Consider the following 27,478-nt stretch of genomic DNA (forward strand, 5'->3'; position numbering starts at 1 on the left):
GTGGTGAAAAGTCTAACCAGGCAGGGAGGCTTTAGCAAGCAGTAAGGTGTCGCTACCCAAAAGCCAAGTTTCAGTCAAAGCCACGATGTCAATGCAATCATCCACAATAAGGTTACAGATGGTAAGGGCTGTGCTCGTGAGTGATTGGACACATTCTGGAGAGAAATGCAGAGAGGGGTAGCTAAGCAGGATAGGAAGGAGATTGGCGAGGTTATCCCTAGTGCAGGAAGGTCTGCAAGAGGAAACAACACTGAACAGACAGTTGGCCTGTTCAAACAATGGCTCAAACAATGGTTGAGTGTTCTCAGGTAGTGCTCTTCTCCAATATGCCCAGGAGTGAGTTAACTTAATAATGATGGTAGCATTCGAAGGAGGACACGGGAGTTCTCCTGGTGTCCTGGCTAATATTTATCCTTTAGCTAATACTTAAAACAGATTAGCCAATTATTTAATTCCGGTTTGTGGGACATTGCTGTCCGTAAATTGGCTACCACATTTCCTACATTACAAGTGACTATACTTCAAAAGTACTTTATTGGGTGTAAAGCGCTATGGGCTGTCCAGAGGTCATGAAAAGCATTATGTAAATGCAAGTTATTTCTTACTGAGGCATGTCTTAATATTTCACTGGACTTATTTTTTATATAAACAACCATGCCACAGTAGTGCTGTAGAAACAATTAAGAAAGTACACAATGACTGCTGTTTAAGCTAATGCATTGTGTCTTTGTTGAAAATAATACTGAAAGTGTATGTTGTATTATCATGATGTGCTGCTGTGTCTGTGTTTTGTGGCATGCAAAATAATGCACTGTGGTATTCCTATTCCTCCATGTGATACCACTGGGAGAGGTAAGTACGAGGCTTCCCAAAAGATCTGCTGTAGACCTGCTTGTAATTCAGGTGGTTGTATACCTTGTGGTGTCACAGACCCAGATGATCTTGCTGTGACCCAGAAAGTTTGATTGGTTCCATCTGCAAGGATTTACCTGCATTGAAGAGCCTCTTGTCTGAAGGTAGCTGCAGGTGAGGGGATACAGAGGTGAGCCGACAGCCACCTGCCTATGGCTGTGCTTTTGGTGCACCCACTTCCGGAAGCCAAGTTCCACTGTGGGACACTGCTTTGCTGGTGCACAGTGTGGTGCATTAGCGTGAGAGTCTGAATCCTCAGTTAGGGTTCTTTGCAGACCATCGCTGAGTGCACTAAAGCCAGCCGTTACTGAATCATGGAACGCAGAGCTCAACCCTGCAACAGCACCAGTGAGAACACTTACGAGCGATGCTGCAACTGTGTTGGTCAGCTGCTGAGACCACTGAAGTTGATGTCGGAGAGCAGAGAATCCTTACTGCACAGCATTGCCCAACTACGTGTCAGGGTTTGCATCGTGTTCTCCAGGGAGAGCAGTGTCGTGGAGAAAGTTGACATATGCTCCACTTCATTGTTGACCCTGTACAGTTGAAAATATAAAGGAACGCAGCGGGGAACACACAATGCTGTGCGCCTTCACTGAGCAACAGGTAGCTCCTTTTCAGCTACCACCTGCACTCCTTCTGCATCCATAAGAAATGGGTCACCCTATGCTTCTCCTCGTCAGTCCCTAAAACCTTGCACGGTGCGTGTATCTGGGCACACTTATAGTGGTGATGATTTAAGGTGCTGTTGTTGTGAGATTTGCTGGTGAGCGAGCCCAGCTCTTTGCTTCTGAGGTTACGGCATATTTGTAACAAGAGCGCATAAATCAGTGGGCATAGTCGGCGACAGGGTGTTGCTGCTGCACAGACAATACATGGCGCATTTTTCTGTGCAACACCGTCATTGCTTTGCACCTGCTAAAGCACTGAGAAGGTATAGGATTATAATCACACGAGCGTGTCACATATTCCTCTCCCACTGCTTGCTGGCACCCACATCATGTACGACCTTCCAGCAGGTGACATACAGGGCAGCACCTTTGAAGAAGTCGAGAGGTTTGACCAGCTGAGTTCCTCCACCTATCTGTGCTCTGTGCCTTCCGTTGAAGGCTGCCTGTTTCTGCTAGGAGAAGATATATTAATCGAATGAGCAAATATTGTGTGGTGTATATTTTTAACGGCAACACAGATTCAAAGATCTTATGCAAAGCTTACCTGAAATGTGAAGTACTTTGCTTATAGACAACTTGTGGGAATAATAGAGTTGAATGAATGTATTGTAGTTGTCAGCTGTATGGATGAATAATCAGAGCCAGCCTTTAATCCTTCTCACCTGCATCATTCTAGATTCTCCTTTTCAGATGCTGCTGGGCTAGATCTCAACCATGGTCATTACTTCCCTTTGCATTCAACTGCAGTAGGTTCTACGGAATCAATCGTGTTAAATCTATTCAGCTTCTCAAGCAAACTCATCCAACACCTGTAACTTGCTTTGATTGTTACCAGTGTTTACCGACAGTTATAGCAGGCCATCTCTATTCAGATTCATTCTCATTTCTCATCTTGGGTCAGACACCTTCTTCCAGACTCTCCTGTTACATGATCTTTCATTGACCCTCCCTCAACCCCCACATGTGATGGCCTTCACGTGTCCATTTCTGGGTATTAGCGGCTTGCCCCTCCACTCCCATAGGGAGCACTCATCCATGCCCTCATGATCTGCAGATCACAATTGAGTTCTTCTGCATTCTCCACTGCATTTCACACACTGTATGTTGCTATGGCCCAGAGTGCACTAGTTATACTAGTTAAGTGGGTGTTTAGCTCGTGGAACAGCATTCTTGCAGGTGTGTTCTGACTGGCATCCTAGTCGCCCGTATTTTTCTAGTGGCCCGAATGTACTGAGCTTCTAGAATGCGCGCAGAATAGGATTGGTTGCTCCTGAAAGTATGTTTAAAGCTAGACAAAAATGCAAGTGTGGCGGAGCCACCAAGAGACACTGGGCAATTAGTAATCATCCCTTTAACTACCATGTAGTGCAGCTGTGGACTGCACCTTTAAACTGTATGTAGTTTCTTGCATTTTTGCGTGATGACGTCATGACGCCGATCACGTGACCCCCAGTTGGCGCGGAGAACGTGATGACGTCAGCTTCCAGTACTTAATTGCAGTTTTAGAGAGGCTGTGAGGCTGCACAGACCTGTTTACATCTGCTCCTGTAGTTTTACCAGTTAAGTTGTTTGTTTATTAAACTTTGTTATTTTGTTTAACTGTGTCGAACTTCATTATTCGGGTAGGAACTTACATTGGTGACCCCGATCTCGTCGGACAACTTTCGTCGCGATATTTATAATGTACACGAACGCCGTTGCCCTTAAATTGCTGCAGTTCTGGGAACAGCAACCAGCAGCATGGTTTTTCCAGGCAGAAGCCCAGTTCGCACTCCGGGAGATTACAGTGGATTCGACCCGTTATTATTACGTGGTCTCCGCTCTCGACAGCGCCACGGCCTCGCGGGTCGTCAGCCTCCTTGGCAATCCACCGGCAGAGGGCAAGTATGAAGCTCTAAAAACTCGTTTGCTACAGGTGTTTGGTTTAAATAAGTCGGAGCGTGCACGCAGGCTTATTGCTATGCCCGGTCTCGGGCACTCAAAACCATCGGAATTGATGAGCCAGGTGCTCACGCTTTTGGGTTCGGAGCACCAATGTTTTTTGTTTCGAGAACTCTTCCTCTGCCAGCTACCTGAACCAGTTCAGGCAGCCTTGGCCAGTTCTACGATTACGGACTGTGCCGAGCTTGCTGCAGAGGCAGACAAGATTTTTACGGTCACACAGCAGAGTTGTGCAGCCACGAGGTGTCTTTCCCCTATGCGAGCAAAGTCCAGCCCTCCTCCAGCAGGCTGGTGTGTGTACCACGCCCGTTTTGGCGCCAAGGCTCGACACTGCCGTCCTCCCTGCAGTTTCGCTGAAAAAAAATCTCCAGCAGGCCCGCAAACTTCGATGAGGATGACAGGGTCTGACAAACACACCCAGTTCACCATGGCAGTCGGTTCAGCGGGAAAACTCCTCTACATTACGGATTCCATGACAGGGCGACGATTCTTGTGTGACACTGGTTCTCAGTGCAGTATTTTGCCAGTTTCAAAGCTAGATCTACAATCCGGCGGTCACGGTCCTTCCCTCGAGGCAGCCAATGGTGCGGCCATTCGCACGTTCGGTAAACGGACAGTTAATTTAACTCTTGGAGGTCAACGTTTTGTGTGGGAGTTTATAACAGCTAAAGTATCACAGGCCATCCTGGGGGCTGATTTTTTCTGTGCCTATGGTTTTCTGGTCGACGTCCAACATTGTCGACTCATTAATGCGTCTACTTTCCACGCGGTGCCTTGCCACCGCAGCACCGCTGTCTCCTGGTCGGTTGCCTGTGCGGTTCCATCGCAGGAAGGGTTTAGGCGCCTACTCGGCGAGTTCCCGGAGCTCACCAGGCCTACATTTTCGGCAGCAGTCGCGAGGCACGGTGTGGTGCATCACATCACCACAACGGGATCGCCTGTTTACGCTCGGGCACGAAGATTGGAACCCGGAAAGCTTGCAGCTGCAAAGGCAGAGTTTCAGACCATGGAGCGCCTTGGGATTGTCCGACGCTCCGATAGTCCTTGGTCCTCCCCACTATACATTGTACCTAAACCGGGTGGCGGATGGAGGCCTTGCGGGGATTACAGACGCCTTAACGAAGCCACTATGCTGGATAGGTATCCAATACGGCATATACAAGATTTTTCGGCTCATTTGGCTGGCAACTCAATATTTTCCAAAGTAGATCTCGTCCATGGATATCACCAAGTTCCTGTGCACCCTCAAGACATCCCCAAAACGGCGGTCATCACACCATTTGGCCTTTGAGTTCCTCCACATGCCGTTTGGATTGAAAAATGTGGCTCAGGCCTTTCAGTGGCTCATGGACTCTGTGTTACGGGACCTTCCCTTCATTTTCATTTACTTGGATGACATTCTCAACGCTAGTAAGGATAAGAAGGAGCACATGGCTCATTTACGTACACTCTTTGCCCGTCTCAGCCAACATGGCCTCATCATAAACCTAGCCAAATGCCAGTTTGGGTTAACCAGCATTGACTTTCTGGGGCATAGGATCACCTCAGAAGGCGCCGTCCCACTGGCCACCAAGGTAGAGGCAGTTACGGCATTCCCGCGGCCTCACATATTTAAATCTCTTCAGGAGTTCCTGGGGATGGTAAATTTTTATCATCGTTTTGTCCCCAAGGCAGCCCAATTGATGCAGCCGCTGTACGAAGCACTCAAAGGGAAGTCAGGTAAAGATGTTATCACTTGGACACCGCAGATGGACCAGGCGTTCCTTGACACCAAGGCGGCGTTGGCAGACTCAACTATGCTTGCACACCCACTCCCGGGCGCGACCATCGCCCTTACTACCGATGCCTCCGATTACGCCATCGGGGTGGTTCAGGAACAATGGGTTGACTGGACTTGGCAGCAATTGGCCTTTTTTTAGCCACCAACTGCGCAAGAACGAGCGAAAATATAGCACTTTTGACAGGGAGTTGCTGGCCCTGTTTTTGGCCATCCGGCATTTCCGTTTTCTCCTAGAAGGGCGCCCGTTCACTGTATTCGTGGACCATAAGCCGCTCACTTTCGCAATGGCCAAAACGGCGGAGCCGTGGTCAGCCCGGCAACAGCGCCACCTTACATTTATATCCGAATTTACGACGGATTTACGACATGTGTCCGGCAAAGATAATCTCGTGGCTCATTGCCTTTCACGTGCCCCAGTCCAGGCAGTTCACCTGGGAATCGATTTCGTCGAGTTGGCGGAAGAACAACTGGCAGATCCCGAAGTTCAGGCGTATCGGACCATGCCTTCTAGCTTGCAGGTAGCCGATGTTATGTTCCAATCAGCAGGAAGCACGCTCTTGTGCGACACATCCATGGGAGTGCCCTGGCCCATTGTGCCGGTCGAATGGCGTAAGGAAGATTTTTCAGGCTATACATGGCTTATCACACCCGGGGATGCGAGCTTCACAACGGCTCATGTCCCGCAAATTTGTTTGGAAGGGAATGCATTTGGACGCTCGGGACTGGACAAACAATTGCGTGGACTGTCAAAAATCTAAGGTCCATCGTCATGTTAAGGCTCCAGTGGCCATCTTCCTGGTGCCGGAACGCCGGTTCGATCACGTACATGTGGACTTAGTGGGTCCCCTCCCCACTTCATGGGGGTTTCATGCATCTTCTGACAATAGTGGACCGCACTACCAGGTGGCCAGAGGCGATTCCCTTGGTCGCTACCACTGCAGCGGACGTATCCAGGGCGTTTATTTTGTCGTGGGTGGCCCGGTTTGGGGTGCCATCTGACATCTCCTCTGACCGAGGTCCACAATTCACGTCAGAGTTGTGGAATGCAGTTGCACAGGGCTTGGGTACCAAGCTGCACCGTACCACCGCTTACCATCCGCAAGCGAACGGTCTATGCGAGAGGTTTCATCGGTCTCTAAAGGCGTCCCTCCGTGCCAGCTTGCGTGGTCCCAACTGGGTGGACAGACTCCCCTGGGTGATGCTAGGCCTCCGTACAGCCCCCAAGGATGACCTCCAGGCTTCATCGGCTGAGTTAGTCTACGGTCAAGCACTTCGAGTACCAGGGGACTTCCTCCCTCCACATACAGAACCGTGGTCGCCTGCTCAGCAGCTCCTTTAGCATCACGAGGTGGCAAAGAATTTCCTGCCTATTCCAACCTCGCATCACAGCCTACAGAGGCCTCATGTTCCGGCAGAACTTATGAGTTCCGATTACGTTTTTATTCGGCAGGATGCTCATAGAGATACACTTAGACCACCTTATGCTGGACTGTTTCGTGTCATCTCAGCGGGAGAGAAATTTTTCACGGTCGAAGTGGGAGTTAAGTCCGATACCATCTCTATCGACCGACTTAAACCAGCCCATCTAGATCGGAGTGAACCAGTTGTTGCTGCCCAGCCACCTCGCCGTGGACGACCACCGTTGGCTGCTAGACCAGTTATGCAACAGCCCACCATTGAACTGCCTGCTTCTGCCTCATCCTTGCCTACACCTTCTGCTACTGTTTCCTCCATCCCAGATGCACTGCTTCAGACACAGCCAAGCACCGGCTCGTCTCCCAACGTTCCACTCCGGAGCCACCCCGAGACACTGGGCAATTAGTAATCATCCCTTTAACTACCATGTAGTGCAGTTGTGGACTGCACCTTTAAACTGTATGTGGTTTCTTGCATTTTCACGTGATGACGTCATGACGCCGATCACGTGACCCCCAGTTGGCACGGAGAACGTGATGACGTCATGACGTCAGCTTTCAGTACTTAGTAGCAGTCTTAGAGAGGCTGTGAGGCTGCACAGATCTGTTTACATCTGCTCCTGCAGTTTTACCAGTTAAGTTGTTTGTTTATTAAACTTTGTTATTTTGTTTCACTGCGTCGAACTTCATTATTCGGATAGGAAGTTCCATTCCTACACAAGCCCCATTTAAGGTACTCCCTGCAGTTCACCAATATAGACGAAGAATTGCTGTGGTCAGTGTGTGCAGTAAATCTGTAAATGCATTCAAAAAAAGCACATTTACAATTGCGCCGCATGCAACGGCAATACCAATTCTTCCTCCCATGTCTGTTACTTTGCGCCAGGAACGAAATACATCCTTAAGGCATCATACTGAGGTCCTACCATCCGAAACCTTGCAAAGTACACACACTGAAACTACCTAAAGCCCAGCACATCACGTCCCTATATTTAGAAGACATAAAAGCATGCACGAAGGCAGGGCCTATAATTACTGGATTTTACCGCAGGTCACTGGCACTTCAGAAAGGAATGGAGTGGAAGCATTTTCCTCATGGATCCTTATGATTTTGAAAGTAATGATGATTCTTACAATAGTAATTGTGGGAAGAAATGCAGCTTTGGCTAACCCGAGTCCTATTATTCTATAGATGAAAATCACAGTTATTCATTAACTGGGACCAAACCATCCAACCGCCAGAGGAAAATTGGACTTAAAGCAAAAAGGACTGCTGTTGGAGACTGGAAATCAAATGAGGACAGTGAAACAAATAATCGCAGACACATGTCAATATCTAGTCAGTGAAGAACAATTTATTTTGAAAAGGTTTCTGCAGCCCCCCAGACACAAAGCCATCAGTGCTCGAGAGACATCATTGTGCTCTGTGTCCGCCACCAAACTTCTACCCCATGAAGTCTGCTCAAGTAGACATTTCTTTATCTGAGGATCAAAGTTAACTCTTTTGAGCACATAAAGCTTCAGGCAAATGACAAACACGTTTTAAACGCCCGAATACCTGCCTTAAATGCCTGAATTAATGAGTCAACAGCATTGTTTGTTTTTCCAAATGAACTAAATCCCAAGATTCAAACATTCCCTGCCCCCTGTAAGCTCTGTTTGAAGGAATACATACCACCATACCTCAAAGCACGACTGCCCGGGTTCAATCAAGTATCAGCAAATGATTTTTGCTTTGCCAACAACTGCAGATAATCAACTGAAAACGAAGCAGTCAAATGTGCGGGAGTTGGTTAAGTATGTAACTGTACCATATGATGGGGTTTTAAAACCTTACTGTGGTCTGTGCTGTTAGCGGTCTGGGCAAAGGAAGCAAGGTGGAAAAATCATCTGTATTTCCCAGTCCCAACTGTTATCCTTGCTAGAAAGTTATCAGACAGGACAGAATGGGGCACCACTGTGATGCCTCCACAGTCATACAGCTAGCTGATGCTTGCTGTTAAACTATTGTGTGAAAAACAGACTTTGGCTGAGGAACTGGCTGGCTGCCAGCTTTCCTGGAACCATACCGTAGCAAAGGTAGGCTATTTTGGAAGATGATCGGGGGGAAGAAATCTTAGGAAAGAACAGACTTTGTTTATGCAGTGTAATCTTCAGTTTATGCAATATATGCAAGAGCCTTTAACTGGTGATAGCCTCGGCTCAGTGGTAGCACTACCTACCTGTGAGTCAGAAGGATGTGGGTTCAAGCCCCACTCCAGAGACTTGAGCACAAAATCTAGGCTGACACTTTAGTGCAGTACTGAGGGAGTGCTGTACTGTCGGAGGTGCCATTCTGTCAGATGAGATGTTAAACCAAAGCCCTGTCTGCCCTCTGAACATAAAACATCCCATGGCACTATTCAAAGACGAGCAAAGGAGTTCTCCCGATGTCCTGGCCAACAACCAACATCCCAAAAATTATCTGCTTATTTATCTCATGCTGTTTGTGGGCTCTTGTGTGCAAAAATACTGGCTGCTGCATTTGCCTACATTACAACAGTGACTGCACTTCAAAAAGTATTTAATTGGCTGTCAAGTGTTTTGGGCTGTTCTGAGGTCATGAAAGATGCTATATAAATGCAAGTCATTTCTTTCTTTTATCCCCCAACAACATGTTTGTCTCTGCCTGACCTGCAATTTCATTTTTCAGTATACCCACATCCAATCTCACTCCATCCCTGCCTTTCTCTGCTTCAGATCCCCTTGCCAGCTTTTAGCATGTATCTTTGTCTGTCCCGTTCACTGGCTCACCATCCATCCAATGTTATGGGATTCTGAGCTGCTATCTGTTCCCTTACCTCCCTCCCCACTCTTGCTGTGAGAATATTATGATCAGGTCGGGCTATCCCCGCCTGCAAAAGCAAGTCAGACCTTGGTGATTCTTGCACAGTTACAAACAGCCTTGAGGTGCAACTGAGGGCTATGCATAGGTTTCCCTTCCATAAGCTCTACTCCACAGTATGAACAGCCCCCCACTCAGGGAGCCCACGGCATTGCTGACCCTATGAATATGCCATTGGATTAAGGGAGGCCATTTCAGAAAAGAACAAGCAGGGAGAAGATCCCCTTCATTTCCACTGAAACAATTGGGTTGTCACATTTCACAGCAGGGCCAAGTGTTCTTGACTTAAGAGTAGAAGGGACAGAGGGACAGGAGAGAAACTACAGAAAGAAAGACTTGCATTTATATAGCGCCTTTCACGACCACCGGATGTCTCAAAGCGCTCTACAGCCAATTAAGTACTTTTGGAGTGTAGTCACTGTTGTAATGTGGGATACGCGGCAGCCAATTTGCACACAGCAAGCTCCCATAAACAGCAATGTGATAATGACCAGATAATCTGTTTTTGACTGCAGAAAATTGCTCACAGATACCTTGAACTTGGGAGCAAGTCACTTGCCTGCAAAATTCAAAATTTGTGAGACTAAAAATTTGTACTTGTGACTACGTTAAGTGTATCTGGAGTGAAAAACATTGAGTTCAGGGACAAACTGATTTATTTTAGCATTTGTGTGTCTTGAGCTTCATTTTGTTTCATCACATTTTAACTACTCTATCAACCATTTCCAACATGTTAGCCATCAGCACTTTTTCTGGCCGAGGCAGGTTGTGGAGTAGTGCTTACTTTGAGCCAGGTTGGTAAATTTCCATTTCATGGATGGATACACATACAGCTTCGAGCATGCTCATTTTTTTTTTAAGTTAGAAAACCCCGGAGGACATCTGTGACTTCCAACCTTGATCACAAATCTCGTGTCGGTTTTCCACCTGTGGGCAACCTTACTCTCTGTACATGATGTCCTCGAAGGCATTTCAAAAAAGCTCCATTGTCTGTGAGCTGCAACTCGCTGTTCTGGTGGCAGCTGTGGCTCAGTTGGTAGCACCCTTGCCTCTGAGTCAGAAGGTTGTGGGTTCAAGTCCCACTCCAGGAACTAGAGCACAGAAAGCTAGGCTGACCCTCCAGTGCAGTGCTGAGAGAGTACTGCACTGTTGGAGGTGCCGTCTTTTGGATAAAACGTTAATCCGAGGCCCCATCTACTCTCGGAGGTGAATGTAAAGATCCCGTGGCACTATTTTGCAAAAAGAGCAGGGCAGTTATCCCCGTTCTCCTGGCATAATGACCAGATAATCTGTTTTTGTTATCACACTGCTGTTTGTGGGAGCTTGCTGTGTGCAAATTGGCTGCTGTGTTTCCCACATTACAACAGTGACGACACTCCAAAAGTACTTACTTGGTTGTAAAGTGCTTCGAGATGTCCGGTGGTTGTGAAAGGCGCTATATAAATGCAAGTCTTTCTTTCTTATCTTTTCCTTCTCATTTTATCTGCTAGTGACCTTGTATAGCATCCTCACTAACAATGCGGGGGAGAAGTTGTTTTACGCCTGTTCCTCAGGTGTAAAACGGGCACAAACCATACCAATTGAGCAGTGGGATGGCCTGGTCCCAAGGCTAAATTCGTGGGGCCCATTTTTTTAGGTGCCTGGCACCTTGAATATGCTAATCAGGGGCCCAACGCCCGTTGAAGGATCCCTTTACAAAATTAGTTCTCACGACGTGATCACCCACCTCTCCCCCTCAACGTTTTCAACTCCAACCCGCCTCGAGAGCTGCTGCCATCGAGTTAACTGGCCCTAAATTAATTTTTCTCATTGCGAGCTGCCTGTGGAGGTGAAACCAATGCCAGCAGCTCTCCCAGAGTATGCCAACGAGGCCCCAGGATCAATACCTATCGATGCTCAGACTTCTTGGTTCAGGCGGACGCTGCTCGCTATCGGGCCCAGACTAATTTCCACCCCCTTGTGTACATATCAATTGCCTGCAGGGAAAAGCCAGAGCGAAAATCTTTGCACGCCAATCGAAAATACTGAACTTGCCAAAAAAAGTGGGAAATTACGCAGTTAAGGTGCAATGACCCACACAGTTTCTGAAAGACTAGAGCCCAATATTGTCCGACTGCCTTGGCGCATGTACGTGGATTAGTGCATGTATAGCTGAGCTTTTCTTGACTATGAATGAATTTCGGATCACAAAACACCATTGTTGTGTATATGGTAGCCCCATGCTGTCCACAATGAGACTTTAGGGGCACTATTAAACACACCAAAATCAGCAAATGCAAAGATATTCCTGTTTGTTTGACTTTCACCCCTCTCACCATGTGAAGTTTGCTTTAAAAAAAGCCAACACTGGATAAAGCTATTGTAAATCGTTAAATTGTTGAATGCTCCTTGCCAGACAGATGGAGTGAAACAGATTACACAAACTCCATCGGTGCCGGTCAGAGATCTCTCGTTCATTCAGAGAATGTTGCAAAAAATGAAATACTTTAATTTCCAAGGCTCCTAAAATTAAAATCAAACCGGTTCAAAAACGGTGCCTCACTGTCTCAACAATGTACTCTGATTAAAAAAGGATAATGCAGAAATATTGTGGCGTTCTGACAAAAATGGTCCATTTTTAAAACTGGAAGCGAGACTCAGTGTTCAATGGGTTAACATGTTGCTATGCACCTGCCACGACAGTAACAAAAATGTTAGTAATTCACACAAGCGTTTTCCAATTAGAACTGGCTTTTCAACAAATCATGTATAATTTATACATACAGAGGGGAGTAACGTGCTGAGTGCAGAGCGCAAGACAAACTAATTAAAAACTTAAGCATTCTTCGAGAAAAAATGGGAGGGGGAACAGAACAGATCCACATAATCTCCAACAACTAAACAGCGATTTATTTTATAAATCAATAAAACTTAAGGACAGGTGCTGCTGCGTTGGGCATCACTGACAGACTTTGCATTCCTGACACAATTTTAATTTATAATGCTGGGAGGATTCAGCATATTCCACATGCATAAGATCTGCATGTTCACAGTCGTCCGGTAGTCACCAATGTGAGTTTAAAGCACGTGCATATGTTCCCGCGCTGTCCGCGTGCTGTCAGTTCAAAGCTGACTGACTGGGACCTTCCCCGATATTGGTAGAAGGTATGTAATGGGCAACCAAGCACACTGCCAGCCTGCCTGTGACATCAGTCCCAAGATAGCAAACTCAACCTGTGCCACCAACAGGACATACATAGTGTTGTGGCCAGCACTCTTACTCACAGACAGGGAGCGAAAGCCCTGCTGGGTGATTTATACAGCAGGTTTGCCTCCAACAGTGCTCTTGCCGATAAAATAGGTTGGAGGAGGAACATTCCAATAATGATAACATGCATCAAGAGGAGCTTTCAAGCACTTATTAAATTTCAGTGAAAGAGAACAATTATTAAAATTGAAAACATGGTTGTAGGAATTGCTGACATATTAAAAGTAAGAATATCTGTAGAGCAATTTAAGCACATGATATTACATACCTTATTCCTTAGAGCAATGCCTTGTACCAATACCAGTAAAATGTGCTTATAAAAAAGGACATTTTGAATGTGAGTATCAGCCTTGGAGCTCATTTATCTTTGAGCGATGGTGGTGAAGTGTCCCATGTCGAGGAGGTAATGTTAGCAAAGATTCCAATTCCAGCCCAGTCTCCTGTGTGCTGATAAATAGTGCAGACCTTCCAACCTGACAGAAGTTTTATGAGGGTGAAGGTTTAACCAAGTGCCAAAAGTGTAGGATGCAGCCAAACGTTACGGGGGATTCATTAGGGGACTGCATTAGGTCCCAGGAGCTTCGGGTTGTCCCAAAATGTCACATACAAAACTTGCATTAGGCAAACTCAGCAGCCAATTTGTTAACAGCCCCACAAACAGCAAATGAAATGAATGACCGGATAATCTGGGTTTTTTGGTAACAGTGTGGCCAGGACTTCAGGAGAACCCTGCCCTTCTTTGAATAGTGCCATGGGATCTTAATTCCACCTGGATAGGCAGACAGGGCTTTGGTTTGATGTGTCAACCCAAAAATAATGCAGCATTCCATCAGTACCAGTGCTGAAGTTTGATGCAAAATATACCAGCAAACAGAGCTAATAGAGGTGTGCGCGTGTGTCAGTCTCAAGTTCCCATTGTGTGGTGAGTTATCTGATCCCAGCCTAAGCAGTAGTTTGGGTGCCACAAATAGCTTCAGTGTTCCTGAGTTAAGGAGGGGTAGGGGAAAGGAATCCACAGGCTTTCCAATCCTGATCATTATCCTGTGACCTCTGCTGAAAACTGAGCACATGAATGATAGACATGGCCAGAACCGGCCTTTGCGGTGATGCTATCCAGGATAACCTGTTGATTCTTCAGGATATTCTGCTGCTACTCCCCAGGCTAGCATGTCAATACAGCCCCCGACAGCCAATTCGACACTCGCCACCACCACCCCAGCCCCCGGACAACCCATCCAACACGTCACTCCCCCCCCACCGACAACCCATCACTCCCCCCCCCACCCCGCCCCGACTACCCATACAACACATCACTCCCCTCCCCGCCGACTACCCATCCAACACACCTCTCCCCCCCGACAACCCATCCAACACATCACTCCCCCCCCCACCGACAACCCATCCAACACATCACTCCCCCCCCACCGACAACCCATCCAACACATCACTCCCCCCCCACCGACAACCCATCCAACACATCACTTCCCCCACCGACAACCCATCCAACACATCACTCCCCCCCCACCGACAACCCATCCAACACATCACTCCCCCCCCCCACCGACAACCCATCCAACAGATCACCCCCCCCACCGACAACCCATCCAACACATCACTCCCCGCCGACATCCCATCCAACACATCACTCCCCCCCGACAACCCATCCAACACATCACTCCCCCCCCGACAACCCATCCGACACATCACTCCCCCCCCCCGACAACCCATCCGACACATCACTCCCCTCCCCCCGACAACCCATCCGACACATCACTCCCCTCCCCCCCCGACAACCCATCCAACACATCACTCCCCCCCCACCGACTACCCATCCAACACATCACTACCCCCCCACTGACTACCCATCCAACACATCACTACCCCCCCGACAACCCATCCAACACATCACTCCCCCCCCCACCGACAACCCATCCAACACATCACTCCCCCCCACCGACAACCCATCCAACACATCACTTCCCCCCCCCCGACAACCCATCCAACACATCACTCCCCTCCCCCCCGACAACCCATCCAACACATCACTCCCCCCCGCCCCGACAACCCATCCAACACATCACTGCCCCCCCACCGACAACCCATTCAACACATCACTCCCCCCCCCCGACAACCCATCCAACACATCACTCCCCTCCCCCCAACAACCCATCCAACACATCACTCCCCAACAACCCATCCAACACATCACTCCCCAACAACCCATCCAACACATCACTCCCCCCGACAACCCATCCAACACATCACTCCCCTCCCCCCGACAACCCATCCAACACATCACTGCCACCCCACCGACAACCCATCCAACACATCACTCCCCCCCGACAACCCATCCAACACATCACTCCCCCCCCAACAACCCATCCAACACATCACTCCCCCCCGACAACCCATCCAACACATCACTCCCCTCCCCCCGACAACCCATCAACACATCACTCCCCCCCCCGACAACCCATCCAACACATCACTCCCCTCCCCCCCGACAACCCATCAACATATCACTCCCCCCGACAACCCATCCAACACATCACTCCCCCCCCCCGACAACCCATCCAACACATCACTCCCCCCCGACAACCCATCCAACACATCACTCCCCCCCCGACAACCCATCCAACACATCACTCCCCCCCCCGACAACCCATCCAACACATCACTCCCCCCCCCGACAACCCATCCAACACATCACTCCCCTCCCCCCGACAACCCATCCAACACTTCACTCCCCTCCCCCCGACAACCCATCCAACACATCACTCCCCTCCCCGCCAACAACCCATCCAACACATCAATTCCCCCCCCGACAACCCATCCAACACATCACTCCCCCCCGACAACCCATCCAACACATCACTCCCCCCCAGACAACCCATCCAACACATCACTCCCCTCCCCCCGACAACCCATCCAACACATCACTCCCCTCCCCCCGACAACCCATCCAACACATCACTCCCCTCCCCGCCAACAACCCATCCAACACATCACTCCCCTCCCCCTGACAACCCATCCAGCACATCACACCCCTCCCCCCAACAACCCATCACTCCCCTCCCCCCGACAACCCATTCAACACATCACTCCCCCCGACAACCCATCCAACACATCACTCCCCCCCGACAACCCATCCAACACATCACTCCCCTCCCCGCCAACAACCCATCCAACACATCACTCCCCCCCGACAACCCATCCAACACATCACTCCCCCCCGACAACCCATCCAACACATCACTCCTCAACAACCCATCCAGCACATCACTCCCCTCCCCCCAACAACCCATCACTCCCCTCCCCGACAACCCATCCAACACATCACTCCCCCCCCCGACAACCCATCCAACACATCACTCCCCCCCGACAACCTATCCAACACATCACTCCCCCCCCCCCGACAACCCATCCAACACATCACTCCCCCCCCCCCGACAACCCATCCAACACATCACTCCCCCCCCCCGACAACCCATCCAACACATCACTCCCCTCCCCCCCCCGACAACCCATCCAACACATCACTCCCCCGGACAACCCATTTAACACATCACTCCTCTACCCCCGACAACCCATCCAACACATCACCCCCCTCCTCCCGACAACCTATCAAACACCCCACTCCCCCGCCCGCTGACAGCCCATCCGACACTTCAGCCCACACTGACAACACCCCCACTCTCCGACACTAGCCCCCCACCCACCGACAGCCCATCAGACATTCCCCCCCAGTAGCCCATCCGAAACTCCCTCACCCCCACCACTGACAGCACACTGAGATTCTCAGGACAGCTGCTGAATCTCCCCACGCCAGCCCACTAATTTGCCTTGCCTCTAATTACACATGCAGAATGGCCACTTGGGTAAAAGTACTAGTGTCTGTTAACGGTAGTCCACTGTGAGCCAGCTCCTTCAGGAAAGTAGTGGAGAAAATCAGGCAAAAAATGATCATTTTCTCATCCTGTGCCACACTGCGCGGTACATATTGAATCAAAAACAGCACAGGATCACAAAGTACATACTAAAGGCCTTTCAAACAATGTTTTACTAGCTTGTTACCCTGAGGCTGCAGTCTACATGTCACTCCACTGACAGGAACCAATTAGCAAGCTATAAACTTTGGGCTTGTCATACCATCATGGGGGTTCTCCTACATAGGTCAACCGAAAATGATCCTTGGTGTAACATGAGGACAAATAAATCATAGCACTGCTAGTTACTGCTAGCAACATCAACTGATGCCGCGACTCTGTAAAATTACTTCACCTCAAATTTTGTATATATACCCACTGAAAACTACAGCAGCACTGTTAACCATACTCATGACCTCCTACCAGTATACAGGAAACTCTCATTTAAACGGCACCTAAATATCAGGAATTCTCTATTAACCGGCAAAATTCTCACTCCGAAAACAACACCTCAATAACCGACAATGTTGCCGAGTCCTAGTCTCCCCGGTGGCCGAGTTAGCCAGTGGGGGTAGTTCTCCAAACTGCCACTACTCGGCTTCTTGGCGCTGTCGGAAGTCGGAACACCTCAATACCCCTGTAACAGGAGTCTGACTCTCCCGCGCTGCCGGTCGTCTCTTCTGATCCACCATTTTACAGGGGTACTGTGCGTCTCCTGCGCTGCCGGTAGTCATTGCATAGCACTACCCTCAACTGGCAGAACTGTACTTAATCGAGCATCTTCCACCATCCATTTAACACAACATTCTGTAGGTGAGTACCCAATTACTGTATACTGCACATTTCTTGATTTTTTAAATTTTTCTTTGTTAAAAATAGCCTCGGTAGATAACCCCCTCCGTCATCCAGATTTTTTGATCAACCAGCAACACGCTGGTGCCGGATACCAAAGAGTTTCCTGTATACTTAAAAACTGACCTCAGGGAATTATTGATCTCATCCTTGTTTTCAAATCCCTCCAAGGCTTCGCCCCTCCCCATCTCTGTAACCTCCTCCAGCCCTACAGCCCTCCGAGATCTCTGTGTTCCGCCAATTCTGGCCTCTAGTGCATCCCGATTTCCTTCGTCCCACTATCAGCAGTCAAGCCTTCAGTTGCTTAGGCTCCAAGCTCTGGAATTCCCTCCCTAAACCTCTCCGTCTCTCTATCTCTCTCTCCTCCTTATAACCTACCTCTTACCTGTCCTATTTTACAATAATCCAGGAAACAGATTTCCCATCTGAGCCGAGTTGCTGATCTCGGCCAGGGCACCAGTGACGTGCTACATTTGGTCTCGGCACCCCTGGGCTGTGAAGGCGGCCAGGGTTCCTGCTCCTGTTTACTCTCCAGTGATTCACGCTGGAAAGTACGTGTCGACTTTGAGTGAGGTCAGCAGCAGGTTTGACTGTGATGCCCTCAAATGACTGAATAGCCCGTCGACATTCACTGTCTAGATTAACAAGCAAAGAATGACTTTCTGAGTGAGGTGTTGCAGTCGGAGAACAACACCCCCACTGGAGTCAGTAACTTTGAGAAACGGGGGGGGGAGGGGGGGGGGGGGAGATTAAAAAAATTAATATAACATTTTGTTTTCAGCTGATTGTTACTGTTAAATCCGTGAATCTTAAGGTATGGTGTTCTTCAATAAATAGACGGAGACTGCAGATCAACAATCAACAGGTGTTTACTGGATGAGGGTAGTCTAAAAACTAACAGTACAGATCCCTGCTCAGGGCTTATATACAGGTGTGGTCACTGCCGGTACTACAGTATACAGGAGCTGTAAAAGTAGTTCTTTCTTAAAGGTACATACACTACAGTTACAGTGAAGATTTGTTTGATTGGTTTAACTGAAGCTGGTAAAGAAACTGGATTTGCTAATATTTTGTGACCTTGTACTTTTGGAGCCAAATGAAAAGTGACTCAAAAACCAAGGGCACCAATGAAGTGGAAGCTTTCAACAACAACTGGCATTTATATAGCCCCTTTAACCCTAGTAAAATGTCCCAAGGCATTTCACAGTAGCGCTAACAAATGACACCGAGCCACATAGGGAGAAATTAGGCAGATGACCAAAAGCTTGGTCAAAGAGGTAGTTTTTAAGGAGCGTCTTCAAGAAGGAAAGAGAGGTAGAGAGGCGGAGAGGTTTAGGGAGGGAATTCCAGAGCTTAGGGCCTCGGCAACTGAATGCACGGCCACCAATGGTGGAGCGATTAAAATCAGGGATGCTCAAGAGGTCAGAATTGGAGGAGCGCAGAGATCTCAGAGGGTTGTAGAGCTGGAGGAGGATACAGAGATGGGAAGGGGCAAGGCCATGAAGGAATTTGAAAACCAGGATGAGAATTTTAAAATTTTGGAACCGGGAGCCAATGTAGGTCAGCGAGCACAGGGGTGATGGGTGAACGGGACTTGCTGCGAGTTAGAATACGGGCAGCAGAATTTTGGACGAGCTTAAGTTTATGGAGAGTGGAAGATGGGAGGCCAGCACTGGAATAGTCAAGTCTAGAGGTAACAAAGGCAAGGATGAGGGTTTCAGCAGCGGATGAGCTGAGGCAGGGGTGGAGTCGGATGTTACAGAGGTGGAAATAGGCAGTCTTAGTGATGGCGCGGATATGTAGTTGGAAGCTCATCTCGGAAGGTTGTAGGGCTGGAGAAAACTACAGAGATATCTTAAGCCTAGAAATTACAGTTGGCGATATCTGGAAATAAGAGTTTGCATTTATAAAGTGCCTTGGCACATCTCGCAAAGCTCTTGGCATACAAGCACTGACTTTTTTTTTCCCTGAAGTGTTGTCACTGTTGTGTGCTTAAAGCACATCAGTCATTTCGTACAATGCAAGGTCTCGGTTAAGTAACCTGGTTTTCAAGTTCTTCCATGGCCTCGTCCCTCTCCATCTCTGTAACTTCTTCCAGCCCTACAACCCTCCGCGATATCTGCGTTCCTCCAATTCGGGTCTCTTGCGCATCCCCGATTTTAACCACTCCACCACTGACGGCCGTGTCCTCAGCTGCCGAGGACCTAAACTCTGGCATTCCCTCCCGAAAACTCTCCGCCTCTCTTTCCTCCTTTAAGACGCTCCTTAAAACCTACCTCTTTGACCAACCCTTTGGTCATCTGCCCTAATATGTCCTTATGTGGCTCGGTGTCAAATTTTGTTTGATAATCGCTCCTGTGCAGCACCTTGGGACGTTTAACTACGTTAAAGGCGCTATATAAATGCAAGCTGTTGTTGTTGTTGGTGGTCTCACAGGCAGGAATGAGATGAAGACCAGTTAATCCTTAAACAAACGCTTAAAAGTATTTGCAGGACCTTTCTCAGTATGTTACTTCAAAGGTTAACCCATTTACTCTGGGATAGCAGTGTCACTAAAATAGCGGACAAGGGAACGTCACACGTACAAATTAAGTGTTCGGCTACTAATAGTAGTAATTTCTAATCTTAAGTACTAAAATCCTATTTTTCAATGCGTAATAACCATAGCTTTGAGCAAGACAAATGTTCGGCATGTAGGAGTCTACGTACTCCTAGCAAAAAATACTGAACTCGGAGAGGTTCAACAGAAAAGGTTTAATTGTTGAGGCTGCATGCTGAACACAAAATGGAGTCAGAAACTACACAAAGTACGACTGCCTTTCATCAGTCCACAGCTTCGACTGCTCCTCCCCCGCTCTGAGCTTAACTATGTTGCAGATCGAGTTTCTTAAAGGTGTGATCCTTCTTAAAGGCATGACGCCTGATTTATAGTCTACAGACCGGAAAGCGGATTGTGTCCGTTCTGTGATCGGTACGCCACACAGCTCCCCCCAGAATCTGCTAGTAGGGAGTGTACGAACCGGCGTGGCGGCTTGATGGCACGGCCGGAACGGCTCTTGGCGGTTGGTGTCGGGAGCGGGGCGGTCGGACGCGTCGGGCTCTTAGGCGGTCTGCCCCGCAGTGGGGGTTGGCCCACTTGAACGGGTTCGTCGGGCTCTAGGTGCGCCAGCTTGAGCCGGTCGACCGACACCTTGTCAGTTCTGCCGCCCACTTCGAGGAGGAAGAACTTGTTCCCCGTCTGGAGTACCTTGTAGGGTCCGTCGTATGGGGGCCGTAGAGGTCCTCGGTGGGCGTCATGGCGCACGAAAACAAATTTGGCCATGTGCAGGCTAGGTGGTACGCGGGTTGCTGGTTCGCCGTGCCGGCCGGTGGGTACCGGAGCGAACTGTTGTGCTCGGTTGGCGAAAGCGCGGCGTTGCTGGTCAGCCGACCAGGGGGTCGTGGCGGTGGGCCCGAACTCTCCGGGTACGCTCAGCGGCTGGCCGTACACGAATTCCGCCGCCGAGGCTTACAAGTCTTCCTTGACCGCGGAGCGTAGGCCGAGTAGCACCCACGGGAGGCGGTCGATCCAAGCCTCGTCCTCGAGGCTGGCATGGAGGGACGCCTTCATGGACCTGTGGAATCGCTCGCACAGTCCGTTGGCTTGGGGGTGGTAAGCCGTGGTGCGGTGAACGGCCACCCCGAGTTTTCGGGCGATGGCGGCCCACAGATCAGAGGTGAACTGCGGGCCTCTATCCGACGTCATGTCGGAGGGGACGCCGAACCGAGTGACCCAGGTACCGATGAACGCCCTCGCGATGTCGGCGGTGGTGGTGGACGTCAGTGGAATGGCCTCGGGCCAGTGGGTGGTACGGTCCACGATTGTCAGCAGGTGCGTGTGACCTTGTGATGGCGGCAGGGGGCCGACGAGGTTGATGTGGACGTGGTCGAACCTTCTTTCTGGCATGGTGAACTCCTCGAGTGGGGCTTTGACGTGCTGGTGGATTTTGGCACGCTGGCAAGCTATGCATGATCTGGACCAGACGCGCACATCTTTGCGCAGGCCGCGCCAGACAAATCGGTTGGCCACCAGTCTAATGGATGCGCGGGTGTCGGGGTGAGAGAGGCCGTGGACAATGTCGAACACCCGTTTTTGCCAGGACGCCGGGACTACGGGGCGGGGTTGCGCCAAGGAGGTGTCGCATTTGACTGTGACAGCGGACGGGCCGCAGGCGACGGTCAGTCAGTCGCAGCCCTGGGAGGGTTGTGGGCGCGGAGAGCAGATCAGGGTCGGTGCGTTGCTCCAGTGCCAGTTGAGCATAGTCCACTGCCAGGTGGGCGCCGTGGACGGCGGGGCGGGATAGGCAGTCGGCCACCACGTTGTCTCGACCGGAGATGTGCCGGATGTCCGTGGTGAATTTGGACACCGTGGCGAGCTTGCATTGTTGCCTGGCTGACCACGGGTCCGCAGATTTTGCCATCGCGAATGTCAGGGGTTTGTGGTCGACAAACGCGGTGAAGGGGCGACCCTCCAGAAGAAATCTAAAATGGCAGACTGCCAGGTACAGTGCGAGGAGCTCGCGGTCAAAGGCGCTGTATTTGGCCTCCGGGGGGCGCAGTTGGCGGCTGAAAAAGGCCAGCGGTTGCCAGGCCCAGTCGACCCACTGTTCGTACACGGCGCCGACCGCGTGGTCGGAGGCGTCCGTGGTGAGGGCCACCCTGGCATTGGGCTGTGGGTGAGCGAGCATGGTGGTGTCGGCGAGCGCCTTTTTGGCCGAGTCGAAAGCGGTCAACATGTCCGCCGCCCACTCGATCGCCATTCTGTCTTTCTTACCCCGGAGGGCTTCGTATAGGGGCCGCATGAGGGAGGCCGCTCCGGGAATGAAGCGGTTGTAAAAGTTGATCATCCCCAAGAACTCCTGGAGGCCTTTGATGGTGGTAGGCCGGGGGAACTGCTGGACGGCTTGCACCTTGGTGGGCAGGGGAATGGCTCCGTCCTGCGTGATGTGGTGGCCGAGGAATTCGATCCTGCTGAGGCCGAATTGGCACTTGGCTGGGCTGATGATGAGCCCGTGCTCACTGAGCCGCTGGAACAGGGTGCGAAGCTGCTCGATGTGTTCCTGCTTGGAGGAGCTAGCTACCAGGATGTCATCCAGGTAGACAAAGAGGAACTTCAGGTCCCGGAGGACCGAGTCCATGAGCCGCTGGAAGGCCTGGGCCGCGTTTGAGGCCGAAGGGCATTCGGAGGAACTCAAATAGCCCAAAAAGGGTGATTATGGCCGTCTTAGGAACGTCCGTTGGGTGGACTGGCACCTGATGGTAACCGCGCACCAGGTCGACTTTGGAGAAGACTGAGCGGCCGGCCAGTCTAGCCGAGAAGTCTTGAATGTGCGGTATGGGGTACCGATCCGACGTGGTGGCATCGTTTATGCACCGGTAGTCCCCGCAGGGGCGCCATCCCCCATCGGGTTTGGTGACGATGTGGAGTGGGGAGGCCCAGGGGCTGTTGGAGTGGCGGATGATGCCGAGCTGTTCCATTGTGGCGAACTCGGCCCGCGCGATCTCCAGCTTGGCCGGGTCCAGCCTGCGGGCGTGAGCATACACCGGTGGGCCTGTGGTGGGGATGAAGTGTTCTACCCCGTGCTTAGCAACCTTCGCGGAGAAGGTCGGGTTGGTGAGGGCTGGGAACTCAGCCAGGAGTGCTGAGTAGTCGTCCGTTGAGCGGGTGCGGCACTGCCACGCCATTTCGGCAGGTTGGGGGGGGGGGGGCCATGGCGCCCGGGATAGGTGACATGGTGTTCATGTCCACGAGGCGGTGCCGAGGCATGTCGACCAACAGGCCGTGGGCGCACAGGAAATCCGCACTGAGGAGCGGGGAGAGCACCTTGGCGGTGATAAACTCCCAGTGGTAGCGGCGGCCTGCGAGGTCGATGGTGACGGTACAGGTGCCGTATGTCCGGATGTCGGTGCCGTTGGCGGCAGCCAGCGCAGGGCCGCGGCCATCTTGCTGGATCTCGAGGGTGGACGCGGGGATGATGCTGCACTGCGCGCCCGTGTCGCATTGGAAACGGCGTCCGGAGGCGCTGTCCGTAACGTACAGCAGCGCGCCTGCTTGCCCCACGGCCATCGTGTAGGCCGGTGTGGGGGCGGTTGGAAACGTGCAGGGATGGCTGCAGCGGCGTGCCCGTGCGCCGAACCAGGTATGGAAGTAGCAGTAGCCCTGGGTCGGAGGGCTTGGGGGACGTGGGGGCCCGGTGGGCCTCGTGACCGAGCTGTGTGGCCGCGCGATAGAGGGTGGAGCGCGCGCCGACGCTGCGGAGGCCAGGTCGGGGGTGACGGCATGGTTGGAGCTGGCGGACAGGAGCTTATCGGCTTCGTTGGCCAGGGCCTCGAGGTCCGTGAGGCTGGACGCCACGATCGCCGGGCGGATGCTGGGAGGTAGTTGGCGGATAAAGAGCGTGCGGAAGAGGGAGCCGGGCGGTTTCTCGTCGGTCAGAGCAAGCATGTGTGAGAGCAAGTCTGACGGCGTGGAGTCACCGAGGCCCAGGAAGTCGAGGAGGTGGCAGTAGCGCAAGAATTGGGGGGCTGTGAATTTTTTAATGAGCGCGGCCTTGAGATGTGCGTACTTGCCTTCCTCCGGAGGGTTTTGTAGTGTTGTCCAGACTTTCGTGATTGTGGAGCTGCCCAGGGAGGTGAGGAGGTAGTCGTACATCGTTGCGTCGGCGGTGATGCCGCGGAGTCGGAATTGCAATTCGGCTTGAAGGAACCAGGCGGTGGCCAGGTTCTCCCAGAACTCCGGCAGCTTCACAGAAACTGCGTTTGTGTCAGCCATGGTTACGCTTAGGAGTCGTCCTGAGCGTCGGGGTCACCAATGTAGGAGTCTACGTACTCCTAGCAAAAAATACTGAACTCGGAGAGCTTCAACAGAAAAGGTTTAATTGTTGAGGCTGCATGCTGAACACAAAATGGAGTCAGAGACTACACAAAGTACGACTGCCTTTCATCAGTCCACAGCTTTGACTGCTCCTCCCCCGCTCTGGGCTTAACTATGTTGCAGATCGAGTTTCTTAAAGGTGTGATCCTTCTTAAAGGCATGACGCCTGATTTATAGTCTACAGACCGGAAAGCGGATTGTGTCCGTTCTGTGATCGGTACGCCACAGGCATTTAGAATATATCAAGATTACTAACTTTGTCATATACTTGTGGATTCATTGCTTATGCATTAATGATCCACATGGTATGCAAGTTATAGGATTGGTTTTATTGCACAATGCCTCGCTTTGGTACTTGTTCAAGCTGGTGTGCTAAACACTGGATTTAAATAAAAACAGTTCTTTGCAATGATTGTTTCAGTTACTTTTTGAGCCTGTTTAATTTTTACTGTATTTTATCAACCATTTTCTCTGGATGCCTTTTTCTTGTTTCACATTACACCAACAGCAATATTTCAGACAGCGGGGTAAGGATTCCATCGAATGCTATGTTTGGTGACACTAAGTTAATTTGTGAAGATCCCTATTTCCTCTATCTAGTGAAATCATTTAAAAAACACATATAAGATTTCAGTTGAAGGGGCAAAGAGAGGAACTCTTCACAAACCTCGTCGCTGTACGTTGTGACCAGAGGAATTCTCACCTTCCTGCATTGACCGAAGGAGAGAGACAATATGTCTCGTCTAACCAAATATCTTTCTTTATCTGGACCTATATAGTTCAGCTGCTTAAAATACATCTCAGCTAGAAGTTACTGTTGACTACAAATGGGAGTTAACTAAATTATTTTAAATAGGTTAATGCCACCCCTTCCAAAGGAATGCCTTAAGTATTCGTCCACCAATTTCACCAACAATAATTTGAACTGGCTTCCCAACATTATCACTCATTGTTTTCACTGATATGGCTCAGAGAGCAGAGCAGTTTAGAGAAGGTAGAACTGGAATTAATTGGGCTGGGGGATGGGGAGGGGAGACAAGGGTTGGGGCCATGAACAGAGAGCCAACCAGTAAACTAAGAAAAGAATATATATAAACAATGCGAATGTATATTTATACACTCAGGGATATACCTGTTTATACACTGTATGAATAGAACTGCGTTTATGTGGTAAACCATAAATGTATTTTGATGCTTTGGCAACATAAGATGTAACTTATCATGCCAATAAAGCGATTTGAATTGTGAATTGTGAATTGGTAACAGCTTCTGTGAACCAAACAGGGATATAAATGCCTCTTTCCACTTGTATTGTTTTGGTCACACTTACGCAAACACACGCCCACATTTGCTGATGCTTACTTACTATTGACATAAGTGTTAAAATGTAGTGCTGCAAATTCCTCCCGTGATGATACACCATTTTGCTGTCAGCAGTGACCATGACCTCCACAAATCTTGGATATGACAAAAAAACGTTTTTGTCTTGTATGCTGCTGCGTTTCATTGCCCAATTCGGACTCTTCAGTTGGAGGAATGTTCGGTCTAATCGCACTCTGTAAGATATCGAGGTGCTCCCTAATACTGCTAGCATTGTGCATCTTCAGAAGTCTTTTCTTCGTTTGGTGATGTTCTGCAGTAAAGAGAAAAAATATATAAAATTAAGGTTTTTTTTCTGTCTTGCTGCGGTTTCTGTGCCATTGGGGGCTGCTTTTTCAGCCGCCACACCCCTGCCTTGTACAATAATCTCCCCCTGCTTTCAAAACCCTACAAAAGTCTCGTCTTTTCAATCGCTCATCTGGCTTACCCTTTAAATACATTCCATTTATTCTTTACCCTCCTGCTCTCTCGTTCGCTGATCTGTAAAGTGCTCTGGACAGTCTTTTCAAGATGAGGGCCACTATATAAATGCAAGTTTTTAAAATCTATATTGCAAGTGCAGTGAGTCATCACAGCCCACACGTATTCATTTCATTAAATATATTCAAGAAGGAGTTGGATATATTTCTTAAGGCTAAAGGGATCAAGGGGTATGGGGAGAAAGCAGGGACCGGGTACTGAATTTGGATGATCTCTTCCCCCCCAGTCGCTCTCTCTCTTCCCCCCCCCCAGTCGCTCTCTCTCTTCTCCCCCAGTCGCTCTCTCTCTTCCCCCCCAGTCGCTCTCTCTCTTCCCCCCCAGTCGCTCTCTCTCTTCCCCCCCAGTCGCTCTCTCTCTTCCCCCCCAGTCGCTCTCTCTCTTCCAACAACAACATGCCCTCGAAAAAGCCTCGGCACCGCCGGGCACTCTAGCTAGTCTATCTATCTATATATATATATATATATATATAAGGATCGTGGTGTCTGTCTGTCCGGGCATCACTCAAAAGTTATAGAGCGTACCTACACATATGTTATATCAAAAGAAAGCTTATGATTAGGGGAGTGTCCTAGGCATATTTACTTTTTTTAAAAGTTCAAAAAACTACAAAATCTGCTAATTAGCGGTTGACCAATCAGGGGAGTGTCATGTCATAGGTGTATTTACTTTTAAAAAACATTCAAAAAATGTTCAAAATAGCGGTTGACCAATCAGGAGAGTGTCATAGGCGTATTTACTTTTAAAAACGAACCCCTCATTAGCTTTGAGTGACGTGATGGTTGACCAATTGGGGGGCGTTTCATGGCGTTTGTGGGCGGGGCCTAATCCTTCAAACTGCCGAGCGGGAGCTGAGCTGAGGTGAGTGGCGGCCATTAAAGACCGGCCAGGCCTGAAGCTAAAAAAAATGGTAATGGAGGTGAGGAAATTGTTGATTCATTAGTATTGATTCAGGAATTTCTCTCTCTCTCTCTCTCTCTCTCCTTCCCCCTCTGTCTCTCTCTCCCGAAGCGGGAGCTCAGCTGAGGTGAGTCGCGGCCCGAGAGCCCGGCCGGGCCTGAAGCGCTAGGCCGCGCACGG

General features: G+C 49.9%; 1 protein-coding gene across 1 annotated transcript in view; it reads right to left on the reverse strand.

Annotated features, from left to right (window-relative positions):
- LOC147081226 (A disintegrin and metalloproteinase with thrombospondin motifs 20-like) overlaps window positions 1-26,602 on the reverse strand; it is a gene marked incomplete at its 3' end in the record, with an annotated part of 134,714 nt that extends 108,112 nt beyond the window's left edge. The window contains exon 1 of the mRNA XM_085980873.1: window positions 25,908-26,602. Within this exon, the coding sequence (XP_085836999.1) occupies window positions 25,908-26,135 (228 nt within the window). The remainder of the gene's footprint in view (window positions 1-25,907) is intronic.
- Between the last annotated feature and the right edge of the window lie 876 nt (window positions 26,603-27,478).

This window comes from Somniosus microcephalus, unplaced genomic scaffold (assembly GCF_052327205.1).
Source record: "Somniosus microcephalus isolate GS21.2 unplaced genomic scaffold, FLI_Smic_1.0 scaffold644, whole genome shotgun sequence".
NCBI classification, from domain to species: domain Eukaryota; kingdom Metazoa; phylum Chordata; class Chondrichthyes; order Squaliformes; family Somniosidae; genus Somniosus; species Somniosus microcephalus.